The 20,224-nt window shown below is 40.6% G+C and overlaps 1 protein-coding gene across 2 annotated transcripts in view; it reads left to right on the forward strand.

Annotated features, from left to right (window-relative positions):
* The first annotated feature begins 1,024 nt into the window (after positions 1–1,024).
* PPP2R5C (protein phosphatase 2 regulatory subunit B'gamma) overlaps positions 1,025–20,224 on the forward strand; it is an 81,401-nt gene continuing 62,201 nt past the window's right edge. The window contains exons 1-3 of one of the 2 annotated variants that reach the window (XM_080593919.1): positions 1,025–1,223; positions 2,619–2,684; positions 18,795–18,954. In XM_080593919.1, coding sequence (XP_080450045.1) covers positions 1,197–1,223; positions 2,619–2,684; positions 18,795–18,954 — 253 coding nt within the window. In that variant the 5' untranslated portion in view covers positions 1,025–1,196. The remainder of the gene's footprint in view (positions 1,224–2,618; positions 2,685–18,794; positions 18,955–20,224) is intronic. The other variant, XM_080593920.1, reaches the window with a different exon arrangement.

Raw genomic sequence — 20,224 nt, forward strand, 5'->3', positions numbered from 1 at the left:
AAAGGGGAAATTTCTTTGTTCTTTTACCACAGCAAAGTGTTCAAATATAGTGGATATAAACTGATGTTAGATACCATCACATCAGATATGAGTACTTATTAGAAATCCCAGTTCCTAAAAACGAGAGCACGGCTGCTAGCTAGTGCTGCCTTTGATACTCGCAGGCTGAGTAAGGAAGGAGATCAATTTCTCTTTCATGCTGGTGTTTGTTAGGCTGTAATTTTTCTATCCTTTATCAGCACAACACAATTAGTATTTAATAAGCGTGCCCAATCTAAATTTTAAATGTTTTATATCTTGGCATTATTATGAGGATTAATATGTCATTTTTCCTCAGCTAATGGTAGTTTGGAGCTTAGTCAGGCCACGTGACAAACACAATTTGTAACTTTTCCAGTAGAAGCATATACACCTTTCTTCTTTTGTCGAAGAATATTGTTGACTTTTGCATTCTGACTTTGAAAGATGCCATCTACAAAAACCAGGCTGGAACTACGCAAAGTTCGCTTCTTCCTTATCCACGTACTGCAGGCAGGCAGTGAAGTCCCCCAGTTAATGACGACCACAACACTTGTATGAGGGGCACGCGGCCAAAGGTTTTTATTTAGTTTTGTTTTTATTTTTTTATTTTTTTCTTCCCCACACACTGGCTGCTCCCGCACCCCGCCCGACCCCGGAGCCGCTGCCCCTCAGCGAAGGACTGGCTTCGGAGGGCGACACCCACGTAGCAGCGGGCCTGAGGCGGCACAGCCCAGCCTTCGGTGCCCACCTCGAGGCGGGGCTGGGGGCGCGGGGCCCTCCCCACAGCCGGGGCGGAGCCGGGAGAGCCCCGAGCCCCTCGCCGCGCGCCCGGGCCCTGTCAGCGGCCGCCGCCGAAGCGTGACAGGAGGGGAGGGGGGAAGAGAAGGGAGGCGGTAAGCCCCGCCTCCGAGGTGACGCCACTGGAGGCGCCGCTCACGTGACGCAGACAGCCAATGGGCGGGCAGCGGCCCCGCTCTCCGCGGGCGGGGGGCGGCGGAGGAGGGAGGAAGGGGGCGGGGGGAGGGGCTGAGGCCGCCGCCGCTGGAGCCGGAGCCGGGGCCGGAGCCTGGGGGGGGGCAGCGGCGGCGGCGGCGGAGGAGGAGGCGGAGGAGGAAGAAGAGGAGGAGGAACGGGGCCGAGCGGGGGCTTTGCGCCTGGCCGGCCGCGGGGCGGCCATGCCGAATAAAAACAAGAAGGAGAAAGTGAGTGGGAGGCAGGGGGCAGGCCCTGCGGGGGGGGGGGGGAGGAGGAGGGGGAGGAGGAGGAGGAGGAGGAGGAGGAGGAGGAGGAGGAGGAAGGCGGGGAGCCCTGTGCCGCCATGGGGAGGGGGGGAGCTGGGAGGGGGGCGCCCCCCGCCTCGCCCCCCGCCTCGCCCCGCCGCTCCCCTGCCTCCGGCCGGGCGCTGAGGAGGGGGCGGCCCCCCGCGGGGCCTAGCCCAGGGGGTGGGGGGGGTTAGAGGAGGGTTGGGGGGGGTCCCCGAGCAGCCTCGGCCCGGGGGGAGCCGGCCCGGAGGGGCTGGGGGAGGGCGGCGGGGGAGGGAGGGGTGTGCGGGGAGGGAGGGGATGGGGAAGGGAAGGGGGGGAGAGGAGGGAGGGGGAGGGCGGGGGGTGCGCCCGGGGGTCGCCCTCAGAGCTCTGTGAGCACCGGGGGGTACTCGGAGCTGCCCCTCTCCTCCTACCCATCTCCTCTCCCTGTCCCTCTCCTCCTCCTGCTGCCAGGCAGGTCTGGGTGTCAGCCGCCCAAGGGGGCTCACGCACAAGTTGGAGGAAAAGTTCCAAATCCAACCCGCTCAGCTTCACGTGTTGCGCTTTATTTGTGTGGCAGGTAATTAGCTATTAGGGAATGAGGGGAACTGGGAACAGCGAAGTAGACTGGCACATCCAGCCGCTGTCCTGCTGGACCTTCTCTGTTTGGTTGGCTTCTGCCCGCCTTCCAGTTTTTCAACATTGCTTTGAAATTAGATGGGTGTTGTGATTTGTGTTCTTTTGGTTTCATTTTTAATGTTTTTCATGATATCCTAGCCACCTGTGACCCAAAATGTTCAAACTTCTCATCGCTTTTCTTAGAATTAGCGAATCTCACAAATAGGCAGTGGGTGAAAGATCCAAGTACAGTGCTGCGAGGGAGATACCAGAGTTGTGGGCCTGCTCCTAAAACTGGACTTTCTAGTGCATAGAACACCAGGAGCAGACGAGATAATGACATGTGCAGTGCGTCCTGCGATGATGCTTGTTTCAAAGCTAAACTAAGTGTAAATGAGGCCTCCTGAGGCCAAAAGCCAGGCAGCAAGGCCAAATTTTTAGACATGGTTCAAGTCGCTTGCATTCTTACCTGTATGAAAGCTTAGCTCTATATACTGTATGGGTGAGTTTTGAGGCATTAATACAATTCCAAAGCTGTCCTGAAGATGGAAAATGTTTAAAGCAACTTTCTAGAGACTGATAGTTCAGTATTAAGGTCTTCTAGTAAAACGGTATCATTTTTCTCCTATCAATTTTAATATTCTCAGCAGGCATCTAAAATACTAATTTCTTGACTTGAAAATCTCCCTAAATCTCCTTTTCCAAGTAACTTACACTGTGAACTTTTTTTTTCAGGAACCTGCAAAATCAGGCAAAAGTGGAAAAAGTGGCAAAGATGGACAAGAAAACCAAGAACATGAGGTAAAAACTACTAGAATGTGTAGTCTTTCCAGGCAAATTTGTGATGACTTTTGAAAAGTCCTTCTGGATTGTTATAATTTTGAAGTGACAGGTGAGGAACCTGGAACAGGTGGCGTTTCTGGAACTCCTGACTTGGTATTTGATAAAGTCTTCTAAGACTCAAAAGAAGATGCTTTTGAAGAAGTTATTTTTATGTAGAGTAACTTCAGAGATCTAGCTTGCTTGCTACAGTTTTAAACACTCATCTGTTTCCTTTCTGGTTGCAGGGAGTACATCTATTTTATTTCCTGGTTTTATTGTGAGGTTTTGAGCTTGTCTTTTAGCTGCTTTTTGTGGTTTTTAATCATTCTCTGTAATTCCCAAAGCTCTCTTCTCGAAAACTTTTGATGTTAGTGTGTCAGTTAAGTGTAAGTAGCCTGTTATATTATCAGGAGACCTTAGGCTTAATCAAAGGCTGCCAGTTTTTTTGTTGTCTAATTTCTGTGTATACGTATACAATGGGGTGTTCCATTTTTGACTGATTATTATGTTGTTGCTGCGGCATTTCTCTTACCTCTGCATTGCTGCCTGTTTCACCCACCAGCAAGGTGCAGTGACTTGAAAGGGGTCAGTTAAATCCTTACAGGCTGCCTTTCTCACATTCATCTGGAAACCCACAATTAATAGATCTACTTCATTTTATTTTTATTTACTTTATTAAGTAAATAAACATTACTGTTTATTTACTTAAAAGTCTTAGTACCAGCCCAAGCGTAAAATGCTACACTGAAAAGTTTATGTATATTTTATCCTGTAAACTACATGTCTTGATACCGACACAAAATACTCATCCAGCTTTACCACTTTTTCTCTCTCCGAAATGATTACGGGGGGGAAGGGAGAGAATGTTTTTCCTACAGAACATGTATTCTTTCTGATGCACCTCAATGAGCTTTCATTCCTTCCTTGTGCGGAAGGATGAGTGCTACTGTCACTACAAGATTTAATGACTTTATGAATTAAATTTAAATATTTTTGCAAAATCAGATAAAAGAATTTTGAATTTCGACAGAGGGAACTCATATCCTAGCTACTAGGAAAAAAGCCCTTAGAATGAAATCAGAAGTGTATCAGAGTGTAAATGTTTTTAAAAGTGCCAGCATATAATGAATGTATTTCATTGTGATGCATTCTGTTTTTACAGTATATTGCTATGGCATTGAAAGAGCATTACTTCTTGACTGTAATCTTAGTTCCTGTGCAGTTGTAAGGCTTGCCATCATTAGTATCTTTGCTGTTCATCGGTTGAATGCTTATTTTCTCATGCTTCTGAACCGCAAGCTGGTGAGACCAGAACTAATTTTCTTGGTCCTTCAGGGTAGAGTGTAAAGCTCCCACAGTAGACTAGTGGAGTGCTTTAAACATTAACTGAAAATGTATATGTAGATTCCTTTCTTTCCGCATGTGCAGATAAAAAAAGCTCTTTCTTTTTTGATATTTGAAATGTGTGAGAGATTAATCTCAATAGAAGAGTATGTTGTAGTATTCATGCATTTTTTTTTCTATTGTCTTTCCAAGTTGAATTCCCAATGCAAAGTACAGTTCACTTAGATTATTGATGATACTTTGCCATATGTGAGTAGGGACAGAAAGGGAAAGGGACTGGCAAACTGATGAGAATGTGACTGGCACATACACTTTGATTGCCATTCCCAGTGGGCATTGTTTAGTCTCCAGACAATTTTGAACACCTCAGTGCTTGACTCATTAACTTAATTAATAGAGTAATTGCACACATAGTAATATGGAGTTTGCATTCTAACGTGGCTGACTGTAACAAAGATGTATGTTAGCTGGTGCTTATAGATGCAGAAGAGCAGCTGTTTGTTAACATAGCGAAGACTAGTAAATATAGAAATGCTCTGGAACATGCTATTAATACGCTTTTTGGATGTTTTTCCTTATAAGAAGGTTGTCTTGTTGCCTTGTACCTGTGTTTTAACATGGCTTTTTAAAGATCCTCATCTAGACTGTGAGTAGGTTTAGAAATATACCGGTTCGTGTAATTTTTTTCATCAAACTGAATTTAATGGGCATACATTTAATGTAAATGAATGTAATGCAGATGGCAGATTTTAAAGACTGCTATTCAAAGAGCAGGGACAACACACGCAGCAGCATCCCACAAATACTGTATTTATAGACACATTTATAACACTTACCTAAATTCATGATGCCTTGGACTTCCATAGATGAAAATATAAACAGTTCTTAATGATTTGCAGAAACAAAGAAGTGTGTTTCCTGTCTCCCGGTCAGGGAAATGAGATTTTGCTTGAGTGAAGCTATACAGTAAGTTTGTCTGAGTTATTTAAATGATACCTGGTATGCCTGGTCAAGCGTGCCCGTGCTGAAAGAGGATGAGAGGGACTTGGGCTGGTACTCGGGTCACTTTGTAAATTTCAACAGAAGCACACAAATGTGTATGTATGGAAGTTCTAAAGCGTAGCTGCAGTGCACAAGTGACTTGCTGAAGTAAATACCTCTTTGCTTACATCTCAAAGAATCCCATTGTAGTTGTATTTGAAAACAAGGTCCATCTTGCCTGTTTTCATGTATCCAGTGTTCGGGAGGAAAAAATACAAGATGGTTCTTCTTGCATTGCCTGTGCCTTGGTTACTTGATGTATTACAAAAAGAGCCAGGCTAGAGAAGACCAGAGGTCTGTGTTGTTTGGTATTTTCTATGTGGTTAATAGCTGATACTGAAGAAAAGAGTTTGAGTAATGGAGTGCATGTATGGTTTTTCCATTCAGGCATGCCTTTCTTTCAGCCAGTGTGTGGCTTAGAAGGTTGCTTTCTAGATGAGCTGTTGTGTAAAGTTGTTTTCGTATTGTTAGTGACTTAACAGACTTTTCTATATAGTCGTCTGTAGATTTTTTCCAATCCCCCTGTTTAATACTTGCTAGGTGAGAGGATTCCATTTCTTTGGCTGTCCTCCTGTTCCTGTTATCCTTCTATTCCATTACGCTTTCAGTGATTGAGCTTCCAGAGCTGTACACAGTGCATGAGGTGAGGGCACCTTGTGTCTGTGCTGTAATAACTGCATTCCAGCTTCCAGTTATTGAACACTTAACGAAAGAGCTAATAGGATTAAGTTCACATCTAGCTTTAACTTGTAGCCTGTTAGTAAACACTAATGAATTAAACTAAATAATTGCCAGAACAGTTGAATCTATTCCTTTAGGTACAGCCTTATACCTCAGTAATTAGTCCAGTGTATTCTAGTCTTCAGGTTGTGAACAAAAACTTAGTCTGTTGTGTATTGTTTTCTTCTGTGTGGGGTAGTGCCTTCTTCTGGTAAAATACTTGGGGCCAGTGACCAAAATCTATAATCAGAACTTAAATACAGATTGAAGAAAAATGCCCAGGTGCGAGGGGTTTTATGCCAGCACTTAGCAGTTGGTGGATGTTCCCTGTGAGTGAACTGGCCTTTGCAGAAGATACTTTCCTTGTGGATAAGCTTCATTGCAGGGTTCTGTTTTCTCCCAGGGGTTCAGAGGTGTTCTTTTGGTTTAAAACAGTAGTAACTCATGGTCAGGTGTACACAAGGGGAGAAAAATGAGGTCTTGCCTCTCTTTTTTTTTCACTATTAGAGCTCTGTCTAGGAAAAACCTAGTGTTTTTTAAAATTCAAGCATTTCTTACAATGCTTTAATAATAGTTTTCAGGTACAACCACAGGGGAAGGAAGTTGACTTTAACCCCATAGACTCTCATTTCTGTGTGCTTTGATTGTGAGAAAGTATGTGCTAAAACTTGCGCTTTTCACTGGTGACACCTATTGCTGCACAAGCACTTAGAACAGTTCAAAAACTTACCGTCCCTGAGCTGGACTATGTTGGACCTTCAGGTGAATGCCTAACTACTTCATATTTTTGCTCCTTGCTTTGGTATTGATGTTGAAATTGAAGTGATTGCACTGAAATCATCTGGGAACACATGGACAATTGGCAGCTCAGGTTTGTCTGGGAGGTGGAAGTGGTAGAGGTATCTGGTGACCTTTACGCAAGGCAGGCACAGGTGACAGGGTGATGCCTCTTCTAGATCCAGCAGGGCTGGTTTAAGAAGGCATGAAAACTTCGAAACTCAGAACTTCATTACTTTTGAATGTAGATGCTGGGCAGCCTGTAGTGGGGGAAGACAGCCGTTGTTTAACAAAGTATTGGCTTGGTGACTTTCAACAAACAAGAACAGAAATCATAGCTCTCCCTTCAAGTTCTTCTGCCACGCAGAACAGCGAACGGAAGACTGATGTGGTTTGGGTAGTGTGTGTGTGTGTATTATCTCATTGTTTCCATGTACTGACCTGCTTGGGTGTTTTCTGCTTTAAAAGTTTTCTTTTTTCGATACAAAACGTAATAAAATGCAAACTGCATTGGCCAGTTTCCTTGCTGTGCAAGAAACTGCTTGATTTATTGACAACATGTGTTGCAAATGTCAGATGATAATCAGTGTTGAAACCAATTTTCAAATATTAAGAAAAAGCTATGCTAAGTACTGATCCGTGCCTCTGTCTTACCACTATCAGCAATCTCTTTCCAGTAAGTTTGTTAAATACAAGTAATAACTTCCAGTGCAGCAATTTTAAGCTTTGTTTTCAGAGGTCTTGTTTTGTAAAGTTGTTGTTTTTTTAATTAATTTCTTAAGCTATTCAGCAGAGTGGTAATATTTTTCAGAATTGGTAGTGAAAATGCAAAAATCGTTGAATCTTTAAAATGCTTTGGCAAAAGTAAAGATTTCTGTCTCTGCAAGAACCTCGACAAGTGGCTCTCTTTCCTATATTAGCCAGGATACAGTGGGGGAAGGCTATCAATATTCTCATTACTTCTTTTACTGATATCTGGTTACATGCACACATACAATTGCCAATTTCCTTAAAAATCCCATTTTAAAAAAAGGGAGAGAAATAGAAGTGACATTGATAGCTTTGTGTGGATTTCTTACTAGACATCACCTGAAGAAGTAGCCTGATGTTAAAACAAGAACTAGGAATAAATAAGCAATGAAATCCAGCGCTTTTTGTTAACAGGCTCCTATGATCTGTTGCATTGAGAGTTGTTTAGACAATTGACTCCACATTTTCTGTATACAGTTCCTTATTTTTCCTCATGTTTTCTGTTTGTGATTTTTCATTGCAATGCTATTTAAGAGGTTGTACCAGTTATTAGTAACCCTGAGCAACAAAATGAAGATGGTAGATAGAGGCTCTTACACAGTATCTAGCTTCTCAGGAGGTTTTTCTACTTCAGAATTTGTAAAGTTATATTTGAAAGTCTTAGCACAGGGGAGTGTTTATTAGGCAACCTGTTGGGGACTACAGCAGAGGAGCATGAGGTTTGGAGGTTGGATGGGGAATAATTCTCAAAAAAGTTTCTCCTGTTGTTCATGTGTATTAGGACTGCTCCTAAATGACTTTTGGAAATACCTTTTTGTGATAGAACACCAGCTGAGACTATCCTGTTTTAATTGTTTACTATACTAACTGATGTGTAATTCAGTGCATATATATTCATTGTCAAGTATAAAGTGGCTGTCTTTTAGGCTTTCCCTTACTGTTGTCAGATGGGCATCCTCTGTTACTCAGTGGCACAGCACTTTTGGATACATTGGGATCAGGATATTTGAGGTATAATAAGATTCTTCTGTACTTGTTGTTCTTCATAGAAGCAGATGTCTTTTACGCAGAGATATTTGGCATAGATCAGGTCTGTACTATTCAATTAATGCCTGATGTTAAGTATTGATTTATTTCTAATACAAAATTGTTTCAAGGGTTTTAGTAGGAACTTCCTACAGTGCTGTCAGTTGGATTCGAGTCATAGAGCCATGGAAGTCAGATATGGCTGACAGCCTGTGATAAAGCATCCCCCAGCCCTCCAGCATTCAGTGGGCCAAATGAATAAGCTGTGGTTGTATGGTGAGTACAGCACGTAGGAAACCTGGCTGTACCCTCGCTGTTTTTTCAGTATGTATTCAGCAGTGTGTCCCAGTTGGACTTGTATGCAGAAAAGCCCGTGCTTTGAGGAGTCAGTCCCATGCAGCAGTTAAAATTTATTTGGCAACTGGTCTTCCTTGATTTGGAAGAAGAAAGGTTTTCATATTATGAAATATTTTTTTAACAACCAGACCTTTCAAGTTGGAATCGCAGAGCAGCTATAAACAGACAGTATTAGGCCTGTTTTTCAAAGCTTTTCTACTGCGCTTGGGATTTTACTTCTAACACAGCAAAAATAGGGCTTTAAACCTAAACTGCATGTAAAATGAGGATGGATTTTTGTCATGTATCAGCTATGTAAATGAAGTCTATAGGCTTTGGGTTCTTTTTATTGTTGTTTGCTCGTTTCTTTTTAAGCTGGTATGTCAATTACTTTAAGAAAAAACACCCTTAATTTAAAAACTAACTTTTGATCATGGCTTGCAGTTCTAATTTTCTTCAGTAGAGAATTTTTAAATGGGTTAATCTAAGAGTTGAAAAATATTTCAGTGCTGCAAGTAAATACAGCCTTATCACTAAATGAGGTGCTATTTACTGATTAGAAAGATGCATTATGTGTTACTATTAAAGCAGCCATGGAAGTTTTTTTATTTTTAAACTTCTCTCATTTCCTATTTCCAATTTTTATTGATATCTTGTCTTTTTGTTTTGGGGAATTGGAATGCCCTTCTGTATCCAAAGCAAATATACCTTAATACTGAGTGCTGAAATAGCTTACCTTAACAGAGCCTATGTAATTTTTATATTATACTTTCTAAATCAATTGAATTCATAAATGATCAGTATTTTATACTAGATATTGCTATAAGCATATTGTTACCTGAAATGAGATATTTCTGAAAACATGATCCTATGCCCTTCAAATTCTCACACAAGGATGGCAACTGCTTTTGTCACACATGATGTGTGAGGTCTTCAGTGTGCAGTTTGTTTTAGTACCTGCTGTGCTTTCCCTAAGCATGCTCTTAAGCTCTCTGGATCCCTCCTGAATGAAAACAGAGTAGCAAAGGCTGTTCTCATTAAAAGGGACAAAATGCTCTTCGAAAATGAGCATTAGTAGTTCGGAAATTGAAAACATCCTTTTCACCCTTTGTTTCAATTGGTTTCTCTTTTCTTTTTAAAGACGTACTGTTCCTTAAACTTTGAGAGGAATCAATTGTTCTGTAATGTATATGTGTAACAGAATTACCAATGTAGTTATCCCATGTGGAATACAAACAGTAACAAATAACAGATACAGTTTGAATCTACTTTAAATATTTAAGTTTAAAAATATTAAATCTTGTTTTGTCTTTTCTCAACTTCAAATGAAGTTAGAATACATTTGTAGTTATACAAGTGGGATGGTAGGAGCATTTTGAGTGTGGCTGTTAACAGGCTTTGGGAGCCAATAATAGTAAAGCTAGGAAACAAAACCTTGCTTCATTCTTGAATATACAAACCTAAAATATGACTGTCAAATATTATTGTTTGCTATACATTATAGTGATTACAATTTAATAAGGTTCCTTACCACTGCCCAGTTTAGCAGTCTGAAGTACCGAAAAGTAAACTTTTCTAGAGACCTGTAAAATTAAAGATTAAATTATTTGGTGTAAGAGTTCTTTAGAAGTGATCAAGGTTATTGCTATACTACTAAAATGTCTGGGAACCTTGTCACGTACCATAACTCTCTTGTATGGCACGCAATACAAAAACCAATTGGTGGGTGGTGTGGGGGAGCAAAACAATTTCAGTGCAAGTATGTGAGGTGAGAAACTGTTTGGAATAGATCCGGGAGCACAAGAATATGAACATCACCGGTAAAGCAATGTATACGCTAGTTTAGGGTCATCGGTAGCTTTATGTAATTAGAATTTACAGCGGACTTGGGGTTGGGGCTTAAAGCATGTGAAGTGTGTGTGTATTGTTCCCACATTTGAAGGAAAGCAAAGGAACATGAAGGTAGTTTTTGTTGGATTTTTTTTTTGAAAGTAAAAGGCAGTTCAGAGAAAAATTAAAATTGAAAATCAAGAACTAATGTAATTTAAGCCAGGCCATCATTTATTTAGATTCTTCATCTCTGTATTTACATAAATGTTTTGAAATAATACCCAGGACCTTATCTGTTTTTAATCCTATTTAATTATTTAACTGATGGTTGCAGGTAACAAAGTAGGCTCTTCTGGGGGCATTTGTTTCTTTGAAGTCTCATTATAGAAAATGCATTAAGGAACAAATGCTGCCTTGCCACCCATGCTTGTGAAGTACCAGGTGCTCGCTGATGGTGGTGTTCCAGCAAACACAGCACTGTGTGACTGCATCGAGTCTGAGCCCGGGCACCTGATCGCCAGTGCTAACTTCCTCTGCAACCTCAGGCTGCTGGATCTGATCACTGACTGAAAAGAATCAAATGTCAGTTTGTACACGGAGGAAGGTAGTTTAAAAGAAAATACTTATCAGTAGCATAAGGGTTGGTTTCCATTTGCTCCTTGAAAACTTTGACTGTGAATGTTGTCAAGTTGCCATGCAAGAATCTCGAGGCTGCAGTACACGGAGCTGAGATGTTTGGCAATTGTCAGGGTTGGTTTAATGTGTTGCAAGGCAAGAGTATTGCAACAAGGCTGGGTTGATACAAGTCTTTAGAAGATCAAATTTGAGCTGCGTGTGTAAGCACCTGACAGGAAGTACAAGCAATGCTTTCTGTTATAAGTAAATGCTAGCAAGAAAGGCAGAAGAGTTTCAGCCAGTTGTAGGCCAGTCTTCTAAAATAGTCTGTGGCTGTAAAACCTGCTGTGGTGCACTGCTTGAGAGATGACCACTGTTGCTCACAGGGAACTTCCCGGTCACTGCTGCGGTTCAACAAACTGCAGGTTGTGTCTGGCAGTACACTGATGGAACTCCATAGGTATACAACAAGAATAGCTGGCAGTAACACTGCTATATATAAATGCAAAATCACAGTTGGTAAACAAGTGTAACTCGGTGTGCACTGATTAGTGTGCTAAAATATATAAATGTTATCAACTGAGCTGAAAAGCCATTCTTTTCATTTATTATAATAACAGGAATCCGCAAAGCTTTCAGATGCAGCTTTTGCCAAATAAAAACATACGTTATGCAGAGACTACCACTATCCTGTGCATCTCTGCCACTGAGAGAACTGTCAATGATGATGACTGTACTTGGTAGAAAGACAGCTGCAAATACTGTTTTAGCAGGCCAGTCTAAGTATCATTCTGGTAAATGATCTTTTTGGGGAAAAACAGTAGAAATCTAAATACAGCCTATGTGAAACTGACTGAAGCTGTCAGTATCATAAGCAGGATCTCTGGAGGCTTCACCATAAGTTGTCTGTCCATCAGTGCTGTGGCTGTGAAGCTAGTCAGCAACAGTGGCAAGAATCGTCAACAGAGTGAAAATCTCAGAACTATTTGCCATCAAAAATGGTACGCAGCAAGCATGTTGTTTCTCTGCTTTTTCTTTAACGGTTTTGTTAATGGAGCAGTGCGCCTTTTTATGGGTCCCCCCTCAAAATAAAGGCATTCAATAAGCTTAGTAGGTAAAAAAAATAAATAATTTGTGAAACTGATTTCCAAAAGGTCTTTGAGATCTCAGAATGCAGATTAAATCAAAGAGATATTAGACAGATTTGTGGGATACAACTCCATCCTGGGCTATGAGATACGTGGTTAAGAACCCATATTGAGTTTCATATAGTTTGCAATGTCTCTACAGATTGAAAGTACTGAAGTTAAAGGTCATACCAGGTTGGTCCACATCAAACTCCTTACCAGTGATTGGGCACTACTGGGCAGTGTGAATGTGAATTACTGTAGATAGTCTTAATGGCTCTGTTGCGCAGTATCTTTAATACCGTAATAATAAAAGTTTGTTCTGACATTGTCCTGTTGGAAAGCATGTTGAACTTTTACCTGGACATTTTTCTCTAATCATTCGGAAGCGTTTCAAGACATGTTGTTGTTGGAGGCCTGTAAACGTGGTGGAGGACTGTCTTTCACATTAGTTTCAGAATGCATGGTATCGTCCAAGAGAAGATCACAGTGTCACCGCTTAATAAAAAAGCTCTCAAGGGATGTGTTTTTAGAAAAAAGAAGGAAGGTGACAAATCCTCTTCCTCCCCAGTGGAGGGGAATATAGTGCCCTAAGAATTTACGTGGACAAGCCTGAAGGAGCGAAGACAGCATACCTTACCCACACTGATCAGAGAAAGGATCAGTGAAAGCATTACAACAAAATTCACAGCACAGACATTTACCTATAGGCTTTAACTTCAAAATAATGTACTGCCATCAGAAGGTGGGGCATGGTTGTTCTGTGTGAAGTTTAGGGCGAAAACTGCTGCAGTTGCAATAAATAACATTAAAGTATTCTGAGTTTCAACATACCAATTCACAGTTGTTTTTTTGTTATTGTTTTTTGCTTGTCTTTAAGGCTGGTAAATTAACATGCAGAGATTTCAGGAGACTTCAGATCTCCTAGCTCAAGCAAGACCTGACTGTAGGATGGTCATCTTTGAACATCTGGAACTTTGACTACAGGGCAGATTTCAATACTCTTTTCTCAGTCCCAACTGCTAATTCAATACCACAAGCCCACTTCTTGAAAGTGTGCCGTGGGTTAATTACCACGTTGATTGCTTCTGGGCCATATGTCAGGTATGGCCTGACCGTGTTCCCAGCCTCAAAGCAGAGCAGTAAATGAAGAGCTGCGAAAGAGACAGCTCTGAGGCAGAGTTTGAGATGCTTGGAGTCTTGAGAGATTTTCACACTGCTTTGAAGTTATTCAGAGTGGAAAAACTGAATGGTATTTAGATTTTTAACTGCTTTCTATCCATTTTGACACCTTTATCTTTGATTTTAGGTCTCTTCTCAAGAGATTAAATTAAATTTAGACTCTCAGCTTAATTACATTGAGAAAGTATTGGACCTGTACCTCTTAGCCAAATTATTTTGATTACATATTGGACCCTTACACGTTTTTGAAAATGAAGTTGTAAATGCTCCTTTTATGTTTTCTCCTATCCTTTGTTTAGTTCTAGTAAATTGTGTTTCAGTTCCAGTGTAAGTATATTTCAGATATAATCCAGAATGCTTTTAAAGCCCCTTCTGAGGCTTGCTTGGCAAGAAACACGCTCTTCTGGGTGCTATAGATCAGGCCTCTGTTTATCTTAATGAAGAATAAATCCACGGAGGCTACTTGCTATACCAAAATAAAAAGAAGGAAGGGATTAATTCTGCATTAAGCATTCTTCTATTCTCAGGTTCAAAATAATGATTCTCATTAAAAGCATTCTGCTCTTTTTTACTTCCTATACCTGCATTTCACAAGGAGTCTTAATTTGTTGATCGATACAAGGTTCACCTACCCAGATTTTTGTAGTCCAGACTTTTCATCAGGGTTCTTGCTGGTATGTGGCTTGCTGCTTCCATCTTGGGTTGGTGTACATACTGATTTAAACTTGAATTCAGTTGTGATGCTTGAGAGAGGGAAGAAATTCACAGGTTAATTTTAGCCTGATCTTCATCAAGAAATACCATACAGGTTGCTTCCTGGCACAGTGTTATCTTCAGGCAGAGAGACAGAATCTCTCTTGTCCTGCCCTTAGGAGGTTCTCTCTTTTTGTAACTAGTATATAAATCATCCTTTTTTTTTTAATCTTGAATGGCAGATGCATCCAGGTGCTTATTGTCGCCTTCAAATTCTTACCATGCATTGACTAGTTTGTCTTAAAACTAAGTATGAAAGCTCGCTGCTTTATTCCAAGCTTGGCTTGGAAACCCTTTTTGATTCTGTGGAGCCAGAAGGCTTTGTATGCTCTGGTCTAATTTGGTTATTAGTGAGCGTGCTTTGAAAAGTAAGGTCAGACAGGTTTTTTGGTTTAAGGGACTATCAGAAAGGGAACGCTTCTTGAGTCTTCTGAAGAGACTTGTTGACATGGGACACAGGGCTCATACATGTTGCAAATCCTGCTACTCTCCCTCTTCTCATCTTAAGTGACTGTCCAAGTAAAAGTTGCTGTATGAGTTGTTCAACGATGATCAATTAATTTAAAGAGAAAAATTGGCTGTAACTGGGGAAGTGCTTTGTCTACTCGTTTGTGTCTTTGCTCAGCTTAGTGTTGTGCTCTGTTCTATATGTGCCTGTGTGTGGCATTCTTGGCTCCATTAGGCAAAGTATCACCAGCAGGTCAAGAGAGGTGACCCTTCCCTCTGCTCAGCACTGGTCAGGCCGCACTTGGGGTGCTGTGCCCAGTTCTGGGCCTCCAGTACAAGAGACCTGGGCACACTGCAGAGAGCCCAAGAGGAGGCCACCAAGATGCTAAAGGGGCTGGAGAACCCCTCCTGTGAGGGGGAGGCTCGAGGGGGACTTCATCCATGTCTATAAATACACTGGGAGGGTGTAAAGAGGATGGAGCCAGGTGGTGCCCAGTGCCAGGACTAGAGCCGTCGAGCACAAACAAGAGCACAAGAGGATCTCTCTAAACACAGGGAAGCACTTCTGTGCAGTGTGGTTGACTGAGCAGTGGCACAAAGAGGTTGTGCAGTCTCCCTCCTTGGAGACCTCCAAAAGCCACCTGGACGTGGTCCTGGGCAGCCTGCTCTGGGTGGCTGTGCCTGAGCAGGGGTTGGGCCAGGTGGCCCCCAGAGGGCCCTGCCAACCTCAGCCATTCTGAGACTGTGAATGAAGGGAAGAAGGGATACAAGGGCAATCTATTGTGAACTACCATTACTGGCAAGAAATTTCTTTCTTGTCTCCCTCCATTTGCATCTCTTGGATTCATTAAGCCTGTTCACGGGAACCAAGGAGCATAAGCTCTGTATTTTCAATTGTTAAAAGCAGGACATAAAAGTCAGAATCACTCTGATTCTGGTAGTCTTGATGTTCATCAGAATAGGTAAAAACTAAAACTAAATTCATCAGAAAGTCTGGAGGTTGTTTTTTGATTAAAGCAGCATCCTCAGTCTGATATTTTTGGAGTATTTTGTACACACTTTTAACTTTTTCAGCCACTTCTAGAACTGAATGTGTCTCTGACTATCTAAACGTTTGGGTAGGAGGGAGCTGCTTGTCAGAACAAGGGTAAGAATAGGTATTTCCTATGCTAGTCACTGGAAGAGAACTGATAAAAGCATGTCAGTAGTTTGACCATTCTGCTGTCAAATAAGCGGAGTTCTCTGATATAGCATGATGTCAGTCGGTTTTTCTCAGGAGTTGTGGTTTTCTGAAGTAGTTTATCAGAAGAGCTTGGCTCTTCATTCTGAGCTTACAAGGACTGTATCTTTGTAAAAATTGAAGTATGTTACCTTGAAGTCTAGCAAATGAATACACAGCTGTTAATCTCAGTTTTTCTCATTAGACTGCAGCTTTTGAGTACAAGACAATCAAAGATGGCGTGGCTAAGATCGCTGAGCTGTTTTTTAAGCTGACTTAACTTCTTCAGGTGCCCTTCTCTCTGCCTACGTGCCATTTCTGGGGGCCAGTTCTGTCCTGACAGCTTCGTCGTGCCACTCACAGAAGTTGTCAGTTACAGCTGTGCAGTGTGGTATTCAAATAACCAAGAGCTGTAAGCTGTTTTGGCAGCTCTCTGGGACTGGGTGGCTGGGCCATGACTGAAATCAGGGATGGTCGGGGCTGGTGGCGGAAAAAAGGGCAGCTCCTAGATGAACTGGCCAGGGATTCAGGGCTAGAGTTATGCTGAGTCGCCACTGCTAGGTGGGAAGTTGCCATAGGAACAAAAAATGCTTTCTTTCAGAGTTTCTATTTAGAAGGGTTACCAGTCCTCTTAAATAACCACTTTTAGCTAATTTTAGATTGTATCTGCAATTCAGAGTACTTGTTTCCCTGAGGTGCGTGTTACCTTGGCATACCAGAGCATGTGCATGTGTGCAGGCACACGAGCACTTGCTAATTCAAAATTGAGAATTTGCTTGGGAATAGAGGAAACAGGAAGGTGACTTTTCCTGTTTCAAGTAATGAACAAAAAACAGGTGGTAGTGGAAGACAGCCAGTTCAGAAAAACAACACCAAGCTCCAGCACCGTATTGAAAGTATAGGAACTTACCTAGTAGTAGTGTTTATAATACATCAAATTAGTTTTTCTCACTTAATGCATGGTAAATCATTGCTTCCTAATTTTGTAGTGCTATTTTTCTTTCTGCTTAGTTGCTTCATAATTTCGATTTGTTTTTTAACTGAGTTAATGGGTAGAACCTACCTCACAGATCACTTGTATTTCAGCAGAAAGTTTAAGCGTTGTTTGAGATCAAAAAGAAATAGTCAAAAATGCAAAGTAACAGATATCACTTGGATGTAAATGCTTTTAACTCCAATGTATGCTACTTTTACTGAAAACCTAGTGTATTTTTGGTAACTTAAAATGTGTGGGGATCAATGTATTGTCTCTTCCCTTATTTGTTCTGTAAGGCTATAACCATTTTTGCTTTTTTAATAGCAAATTTGCAGAATGGGAATCTTAAATGTGTTTAATGAAATCTAACTGTTGCTTTCAGTCATATTTTCAGTACATTAAGTGCTGTGTGTATAATTAAATAGAATTGTTAATCTATTCTTGAAGTATGTACACTTCTCTGCCAGTTAGAGCATTTGCTGCTAGAACAAGCTTTGCATAAAATGACTGTCTTAAATTTATCTACCTTTAGAGGCTCTAAATGGTTATGTAGGGTAACATTTTCATGTGCACTGAATGTGTACACTCACAGGCCATATGGAAATTGCTAATTGAATAAGCTATTCTGGAAATCCCCTTTAGAACTTGAAGAAAAGTCATTTCTGTTCTTTTAGCTGTATCCCTATGAAAATGTTTTTGGTGTTAGCTCATGCAGGAATGAACTGTTGCTTTCATATCTATTATATGTAACAAAACTCTAATTAAATCCATTCAAACTGCAGAAATAGTAGCATTACATCCTGATTTCCATCCTGAATCCGATTTCCATCCAATTTTTTTCCTATTTCTTATCATATGGGCACTTATTGAAAAGGAGGCTGTGGTCTCCTCATGTAAGAGAAAAGCATCAAGGTATATTTTCAGATGTATGCTTCAGTGTAAAATAACTTGCAAATTTGAAAAGCTTCTACAGCAATTTCAGATCCTGTAAAAAGAATTGCAATGTTTGCAGGAACATTTCCCGCTCAACTGTTTTTATATTCTCGGTGTAGGTCACTCCTAGATGTTTTATGAGTCTTGTAAAGAACCTTGTGAAATTATTCATATTTAAAAACAGTTAACTATTGCCTACTTTAAACCTGCTTTTCCTACTTCAAAAAAAAAAAAAAGAATGAGAATAACAGCATCACAAGTTCTGACAGGCTTTTGTTAATGATGCATTTTATTCAGCTTGAGTGAGAGCACTGTTGAGTGTAGTCTGGGGAATAGAGTGAACTGGGGACCATTTTTCTGATTCTGTTATTTAATTCATCCAGAAGTACCATGACAATCTGGTAAGGAATATTACAATAAAAGCAACCTGCTGTGAATAGGCAGTAAACTGCTACGTGTACATTTCAGAAGCTGCTGAAGCTTCCTAAATGCTCAATCTGCTACAATAAGACAGCTCATTTCTTTAACTTCTATATTATATCAAAGCCTGAATGCCCCAGCCAAGGTTAGGACTCTGACAGTGAGGCATAGTACAAACAGGCAGTGTGAGGTTCACCTGCTGTAAACAAACAAGTTCCTGATCACTTCAAAGCTCAGGTTAGATAGACAAATACGTTGAAGATCTGGGTTTCACATGCAAATGGTGGGAATAGCTGAGGATCTGCATTGTTGGAAAACTTCTTTTTGGTTGGTGGGTAACTATGAATACATGGGCTAGTTAGTGCTTGTAACAGGATGGTCTGTTTCTGTACCATAACACTCATACAGATGGAAATACTCATCGAAAAGTGAACAAAAGAATAAATAACTATATACTCAAAGGATGATGAATATAACATCTTGATTAAAAGGTTATTTTGCTTAATTTAATTCCTATAACAACAACAAAAAAATCTTAGAAGATTCTGTGTAAGTTCAACTACAGTTAACTTTTTTCATTTCTTTTGAAACAGGTGTCAAACAAAAAATCGAACAGCACTCCTCCCCCAGCACAGCTATCTAAAATCAAAGTACCAGCACCACAGACAGTACTGAAAAAGGAAAAGCGGCAGAGTTCTTCAAGGTTTAATGTTAGCAATAACAGGGAGCTTCAAAAACTGCCAGCTTTAAAAGGTATGTCTTTCTAAATGTGAATGACTCTTGTGGGGGATCTTGAGCATGAGACGGAGAAGCATCTCAACTACCATACTTCTTTTATCTGAAAAACATATGTTATATATTAAATATTAACATATGCAAACTTGCACACACTTGCATATGCAAACACATGGTCTTTTTTCATTTCGTTCCTTATATGTGGACATCCAGTCTGTTGTCTTCTTGGCAGTCAGTATAGGAAATATCCAAGTCTTTTCAACCCAGAAAGGTTTATGTGAAAGTAAACTCAATCATCTTGCATAAAAGCAGAATATTTTGGGCTTTTTGCAAAACATTAGTCATCTGTCCTCAATGTGGCATTCTCAAACCCTACTTTGTTTGCTTGTACTAAGATAGCTCTTGGCACTGAGAGAAGATCTGGTCTATTGCTGTTTATTGGTTTGGTTCTCCAGAGCATAGTTAGACTTAACTCCAGAGTTAAGTGGAGTCATGTCTTGTTGATGAAATCAAATTTTTTTCCTTTGCCAGTTTTAAGGCTTAGTGATCATGTAGAATGATATTTATGGCTGTTTGTGAAGAAAAGACAACAACTGATCTCTTCTTTCACTAGTGTGGCATTTATCATCTTTTTGTTTTAGCTGTTGTCCATGTTGTGTTATGTTAGTACATGTTAGGGTATTGTTTTTATGGTACCTTGCAGTGTCAGGGCAGAATTTTCCAGGTCTGGTAGATGTACTGATCTATCAAGGATGAACAATTGATTTGCCCTGAAAATTTATTTAATGCTGTTTCGAAGTGTGATGCATATTGCTTTCCAGTGTTCAAAGTTGGCAGTGAAACCCTAATAAACTTCTGAAATGTTGAGTAGTACAGTTGTAGGCAATGTGAAAATGTCAAGGGATAAGACTTTTTTCCTCCAGTCATTACTCTCTTGCTTGTCATGCATTAGTGTTCATGGAAAATAAGGAACCCGGTTTCCCAGCCCCTGTGAACTGTACTGCTCTTCACACAGACAAAATTAGGCTGCAACATTCTTCTCATCATACAGATGCTGTTTTTACAAAAAGAATATGAAATATCATAGACTACCACACTACCATGACAAACAGATGTGTGAGGCTTCTTTAAATTTTTCAAGACCTCAATCCACTTTAAGGAATAGCATTTATATTCACTAGTTATTTTTAAATAAGAATATTTATAATATGTGTGACAGATTATGAATAGTATGTCATCTCTTAAACTAACGTAGCAGGTTGATGCACATACGTGGATGTCACATCCA

Source organism: Anser brachyrhynchus (genome assembly GCF_964034855.1).
Source record: "Anser brachyrhynchus genome assembly, chromosome: 5".
NCBI classification, from domain to species: Eukaryota; Metazoa; Chordata; class Aves; order Anseriformes; family Anatidae; genus Anser; species Anser brachyrhynchus.